The 7,058-nt window shown below is 33.6% G+C and overlaps 1 protein-coding gene across 2 annotated transcripts; it reads left to right on the plus strand.

Moving 5' to 3' along the window:
- The first annotated feature begins 976 nt into the window (after positions 1 to 976).
- Positions 977 to 5,683, plus strand: LOC109339524 (VAN3-binding protein-like). 2 transcript variants are annotated; one of them, XM_019576979.1, is made up of 8 exons: positions 977 to 1,034; positions 1,070 to 1,459; positions 1,767 to 1,880; positions 3,660 to 4,104; positions 4,381 to 4,614; positions 4,720 to 4,769; positions 5,011 to 5,068; positions 5,233 to 5,683. In XM_019576979.1, the coding sequence occupies exons 2-8, from the start codon at positions 1,076 to 1,078 to the stop codon at positions 5,445 to 5,447; spliced, it is 1,500 nt and encodes a 499-aa protein (XP_019432524.1). In that variant the 5' UTR covers positions 977 to 1,034; positions 1,070 to 1,075; the 3' UTR covers positions 5,448 to 5,683. The 2 variants fall into 2 exon arrangements, with proteins under 2 accessions (XP_019432524.1, XP_019432525.1); XM_019576980.1 differs by having other exon boundaries at positions 1,007 to 1,459; positions 1,770 to 1,880.
- The last annotated feature ends 1,375 nt before the right edge of the window (positions 5,684 to 7,058 follow it).

Below are 7,058 nucleotides of genomic sequence, written 5' to 3' on the forward strand. Positions count from 1 at the left end.
CTCATAAACTATTAATATATTTTTTTATTAAATTTTATAAAGATAATATGCCATATTAGATATATATAAATATTACGGGGTTAATCAATTTAATCCCATTTCCCAGGAAATAACTTACTAGAACCATAAATTTATAACATGGTTATTTACAAAATTATAGAAAACGCACAATAATAAATAAAACACAATACATAATAATATTTATATCATTCTATTTATTACAAAATTATATTTATTGTTGAAAATATGTATTTGTTTCTCCCTTTTTGGGAAACCTTGTATACTTTTATCATTTTATTTAGAGTAAATTATACAGATATTCTTGGAGTTTTAATGAAATTATATAAACCACATTTCCATTTTTTATACCTTAAAAAATCTTCATAATTTATATACATACATTACATTGATTACTCTGACATGATAAATAAGTGTGATGTTTTGAATAAAAAACTATGATAAATGTAATTAAGTTAAACAAAATATGATATATCATGGTAATAAGTCCAAGTAGTATACGTGACAATATGTTTTCATTAGTTTTGATTCATTACAAAATGTATCAATAGTTTTAAGGAGATATTATTTAAATCACTCCTATCAAATATTGCAATTAACAAAAAAAACAATGAAAATATATTGATTCGTATACTATTTAGACTTGTTTCGACAATATATCATACATTATTTAACTTACTTATATTTATCACAATTTTTTATTTAAAAGATGACATTTATTTTTCGTCAGTATAATATATATACATAAATTAAAAGTTTTTTATAGATGTAAAAAATGGAAAGATAACTTGTATAATTTCTTTAAAGAAGAGGGATATCAATACAATCTACTCTTTTATTTATTATTAAATTATGATTGAAAACATAAAAAGAAGAAACATTTCCTTGTTTGTTTACAAGGCAGAGAGGAAAGTGGTGTTTTAATTTAAGTATCTGTTATCACTCACAAAGCCCCACTCCTTCTCTATAAAACCGCATAAACCGAAACTCTCTCCATTACTCTCCAACTCTTCACTTACTCTCCTTTTTCCTTTCCTCACTGTTTTTCTCATCTAATATGGAAAAACAAAAACCCGAACCCCAAACTTGGCGACCCGACCCGTTTCACACAACCACCGTGTTCAGGCCACCGGAGTCACCGTGGGACCCTATGGAGTTCCTCTCTCGTTCATGGAGTGCCTCTGCTTTTGAGGTCTCCAAGGCTCTTACCCCAGCTCAACTTCCACCACAACCTTCCAAACCCATCATCATGAACAACAACAACCACAATGGTGGTGGTGGTTGTGGTGGTCGCGGTGGTGGTAGTGTTATAATTGAAGAAATTGCTGGTGAAGTTGAAGAGTCTTCTTCTTCTTCTGTTGTTGCTGTTTCTGGGAACCCTTTTTCTTTTGCTTCTTCTGAGACTTCTCAAATGGTTATGGATCGAATCATGTCACAATCTGTATGTTTCTGTAAACTTAGTACTTTCATTTTTTTGTTTTTCTTTTTGTCTTCTCTGTATCTTATTTTTTTCTCTTGTCTTGTTCTGTTTCTTTCAATATTGATGAGTTTGTTCCATTATTTTTAATTTTCCATTTTTTTTTTCTGTAAGATTTCGAATTTCCATTCCTGGATCATCATCTTCCAGAAAAACCCATCCTTTTTATTCTTCTTCTGAAGAATGACTTTATTTTTAAGTTTACTATTGTGTTTACCGCAATCATGGAAAATTACGAGTAAATGCTACTGATGCTAATGATTTTTGACAGCAGGAGGTAACTTCTCCACGAACTTCAGGAAGACTTTCACACAGCAGTGGACCTCTAAATGGATCATTAACAGATAGTCCTCCACTTTCTCCTTCTGAAGTTGACGATTTCAAGGTATGTATTTAACTCTCTCTCTCTCTTTCACATCATAATTAATAAACAGACAAGACAACATTGGTGATTTTCTTTTCACTTTTTGGGTACAAAGCAAGAGTACTGATCACACTGCACACTTGTTACTACCAACCATCACATTGTTTCAGCTTTCTCTGTAACCACACCAACTAGCTTTAATAACACCCGGATCAAGAAATAAGAATCCTCTCCGGTATAAGAAGTTCTTGTTTTCCATTTTATTTTTAATAGTAATAAAATTATTTCATTATATATAAAAAGGATAAAAATGTCTATTTTTTCTTTGTTTTGGTAGTACTTGAGAGATCCTTCCCAGATTTACATGTTTTTCTCTTACCTTGCCTCTCTTCAAATGCAATTTTTTTTTGAAAAAAATATTAGATTTTTTGGGGGTTAAAATATACTGGTTTTATACATAAAGAACTATTTTTTAATACTACCCATTTGAAGATTCACTATATTATGATTGTTAGAACTTTATTAATTGATGTAGGAGTACATAGTTAAGCAATTTCTAGTGATTAAACGAAAGTGTGAAACTGAAGCCTGCAAAAGTGAAAGTTCACGATTTTGGCACTCTGTTTTTCGTGTATTCCCATTTCTGTTTTTCAAAAAAGGACAAACTTTGATAAAGTCTTTTTCAATGTTCCTGTTGTTAATATCTTAGAAATGATATATTATATGGGGTTTGATAACCATTATCCTTAACAACAAATGTTTAAACAACCAAAACATGCAAAGTTGATCTCGAGATTTAATATATTTTATATTAAGAGTTAAGGTTTTATGTGTTCCAAAAATGTAAAGTCTGTTTTTTTATCTACCAAGAAAACTGACTTTACATTTTTGTGTTACTTAAAATATCTTTTTCTTCTAATTATATTTTTTTAAAAGTTAACATATTAACTCTTAGGAAAATGTTTCTGTAACATCTATTCTCAACAACTTTGAAACAATTTTACTATTTACTATGAGAAGTACTGTATTTGGTGTTTTAAAGAGTTAAGAGTAAAGTTCCTTAAAAATTTGACTTGTTTATTACTGTTTGAATTACATGAATCTCCATAACCACTATATTCTTTCTGGTCTTGGTCCCCCTCCACTGTCAAGTTGGTTAACAACACCCACCTTTAACAAACACTGTCCCTGAGAGTTATTACACACAAGTGATAAAAATTTGTCTCTCTTGGGCTGCATTAATGGCTGATGGACCCTCATAATTACTAGGTGGGTAGACATGCATATTTTTTGTCACTGCCACAACAAGTTTCTTACTTTAGAATCTCAGAGACTAAGGTAACATGCAATAGTTATGTTTAAGAAACACCCACAAGTTCTTTTTAGAAGTGGTTGGAGAATAAGCAACAAGCAGCAGGAGTTTATGCATGCATATCACAAGTTTGGTTATTCATATTTGGTGTAATATTTGAATGAGTTCTATTTAGGAAATTATAGTTAGTAAATATGCTCAGTGACTAATACTTGATTTTGGTATTCAATAAATATTTTAAACTTCATCTAACTACTTGTGTTATGCATTTAAAAGTCTTATTTTTTAAATGGATTTATCGTGAGCCTTGGTGCAAGGGTGAGCTTGCTTGCCTTGTGACATGGAAGTCGTAAGTTCAAATCCTGGGTACAACTACATACACCCTCCCAGACCCCACTAGGTGGGAGGCTCGTGAGTTGTGCCATCTTTTTATTTATCGTGCCAATTTATGTAAATTTTTGAATGCCCATATGCATGTTTCTCTGCAGTATTCCCGCTGCAACAACCATCACAACAATGTCATCAGCAACAGCTTGAGTAGTCAATACAGGACTACCATGAATGGTGGCGCCGCAGCTGGTGGCGGCAGCAAGACAGTTGGGAGGTGGCTTAAGGACAGGAGGGAAAAGAAGAAGGAGGAAACCAGGGCCCATAATGCTCAGCTCCATGCAGCTATCTCAGTAGCTGGGGTTGCAGCTGCTGTTGCTGCTATTGCTGCTGCCACTGCTGCATCATCCAGCTCTGGCAAAGATGAGCAGAGGGCAAAGACTGACATGGCAGTAGCATCTGCCGCTACATTGGTCGCGGCTCAATGTGTTGAGGCTGCCGAAGCTATGGGGGCTGAGCGCGATCACCTGGCCTCAGTGGTTAGCTCTGCTGTGAATGTAAGGTCTGCCAGTGATATCACAACATTAACAGCTGCAGCAGCAACAGGTATACACATGATTTTAAATAACAATTGTGATTTGTATCTCTCACAGTTGTTCCCAATTGTGGGCATGCCCAAAATGTAACTGTAACTGTGGTTGTGATGTGGTTAATACTGTCACAGTTATAATGTTACGGCTGCAATTGTTATTGCATTTTAAAACTCTGGATATACATGATAATAATTGAAAAACATTCTTGTAGCTGTCCCTACATGGGGTATTCATGTTTTATATTTGTGTTGACCAAGTTGAGAATCATGTTTGTGGTTTGAATTTGCAGCTTTGCGTGGGGCTGCCACATTGAAAGCAAGGGCCCTCAAGGAGGTTTGGAATATTGCAGCAGTGATTCCAGTGGAGAAGAATTTGGTAGCTGGTGGTGGTAATGGTACTGGTAGCAATGGTAGTTCTAGTAGTAGCTTCAGTGGTGAACTAGCACCGGAAGAAAATTTCTTGGGCATCTGCAGTAGAGAATTACTAGCCAGAGGTTGTGAGCTCCTCAAGCGCACCCGCACTGGTATTTCTTTTAGTAAAATAATTTTTTTTAGTTGTTTCAAGTGTTTCATCTAATTTTTATGTATGAAATGATTGTAAAATGTTTTGATTGGTGAATTGCTTGCAGGTGAACTTCACTGGAAAATTGTATCTGTTTACATTAACCGGACAAATCAGGTGATTTTTTTATTTCCCTCTATTCGAAAATAATATAATACTGTAGTGCTTTTGGTTCTAGAGTATAATCAATCACTTAATTATTTGGTCATCAATTGGAGCCGTAATGATGAGTATGAACATGATTGTGGAAAAGTGTAAAGTAAGGGCGCTTAGTATGATGTGAAACCAATGGATCAAATAGCTTTATTTTTCCTAGAAATCTTCAATTTGTAACTCTTTAGAAGCTCTTTTTGTGCAGGTTATGCTAAAGATGAAGAGCAGACATGTTGCTGGGACCATCACAAAAAAGAAAAAGAGTGAGTCTTGTTACTTTTGTCCCTCTCTTACTAATAATTTAACTGATTCTGAGGTGGGTCTTGGTACATTTGGGGATTTGTGAAAGTTATGGTACTTAAAGTTGGTAAAGTTCAAATGGGTTTTTTATTTTAATTCCAAGTTCCCTTTTTGAAAATTTTCACAGATGTGGTGCTTGGAGTGATCAAAGACATGCCTGCCTGGCCTGGTCGCCATTTGCTCGAAGGCGGCGAGAACCGCCGCTACTTCGGTTTGAAGACGGTTATGCGTGGTATTGTTGAATTTGAGTGCAGAAATCAAAGAGAATATGATGTGTGGACTCAGGGTGTGGCAAGGCTTCTCTCTATTGCTGCAGAAAAGAGCAACAAAAACAGAATTTGAGGTTCTATTTGTTTGTGTTTGAAAAGAATATTTGGCACTTGGGAATAGGATCCACAGTGCTATTAACATTGTAGGTCTTTTGATACATGGTGGGGTTTTGGTCCATTTGTAAAAAGAGTAAGGTAATGGTAAAGTTATGCCAAATGGGGTACCTTTAATCTTGGACAACATATATGAATATTATTGTATTATTTTGATGTATTTTTTAATGGTAAAGTAAAGTATTTTGAAGCAAATCTTCTGTTTTTACTGATCTGGAAAGAAAAAGGATTGTCTTTGGACCAAGGCAGTCAAAAAAGAAATTTGAAAGAATGACATTTGAGTGAAAGTGTAGTATTGAAGATAAAGACAAATTGATTCCATGTGCTTTCTTTATGCATGTTGGTTTTGGATCCCAAGAAATTGTTTAAGGTTTTATGATCTAGTGCCACCATTGTATTGGATTGTATTGTCCATTTTGTAATCCAAAATAGTGTACTTTTTTTGCTTTTGATTGGTATCAAAGGCGTAATTATAAGACTATTTCTTAGAGTTGCAATAATGCTTTGGATAAAGCTCTCTAAATGGTGCAAACTATTTCTATTACAACCACCCATTTTTGGTGAAGAGTGTGTATTTTGTTTATGTACAATGCCTAAAAACCCTTAGTCACTTAGTGAATAGAAAATGTGCTTCACATGTTAGAAGGGGTTTATTTAAAGGATAAAACTAAGGTGTTATTTTATAAGTTTTCTGGTGTTGTTTTCTAATGATAATAAAACAAATGATTCAATTTATCAAAAAAATATAAACATATGTCACACTAGTTACTTTTGTTCACATTACAGAGCAATTTTGTATGCCTCAATAATTTTATATTCATGTCAGATTGGAAGAACCTCATTTGTTAACAAAGAACTCAATCAGAATTCAATCAATTAATTACTTGATGGAAAAAGGAGCTAGACGAGTTTATGCTCAATGAGACATGCTTTAATAAGTGAAAGCTATTTCTGATGGAAATAGCCGACAAAAAACTTTCTTACACACGGCATTAGGAGTATATAATTACTTCATCAAGTGACCATGATAGCAATCACAACCTTAATGGAAAACCATAGATAGATATCAATTAAAGATTCTGAATTCTGTAAGACACCATTCACCTCTGCCTACATCCTCTCTCAGTCATTTTCATTACAATAACAACATCAAAGTCTTTATCTTTTTAGGTGGTGTCAGCTACATGGATCAAATGATATTATAATGTTCATTGATAGAATATTAATCTAAGTCTTTTTTTATCTTTCTCATCTAGTTTTTCTTGGTTTCTGTAATCCTCTAGGAAGCTTCAATTTAATCTAATCTCCTTACAAGAGTCTCTATCAGTCTCATCCATACATATCCAAATCACCTAAGATGCGATTCTACCATATTTTCTACGGTAGGAGCTATTCTAACTTTCTCCTAAATAATTTATTTAGAATCTTATCTTGTCTAGTTGTCCTCTTATCTACGAAACATTTTCATCTCTTCTAAATGAAGTTTATTATCGTGTTATCATTTTATGCTCAACATTAAGTCTCATATAACATTGCAAGTCTTAGTCGTGCGGTAAAAGTTCACCTTAAG

The sequence above is a fragment of the Lupinus angustifolius genome, unplaced genomic scaffold, assembly GCF_001865875.1.
Source record: "Lupinus angustifolius cultivar Tanjil unplaced genomic scaffold, LupAngTanjil_v1.0 Scaffold_79_66, whole genome shotgun sequence".
Taxonomy (NCBI): domain Eukaryota; kingdom Viridiplantae; phylum Streptophyta; class Magnoliopsida; order Fabales; family Fabaceae; genus Lupinus; species Lupinus angustifolius.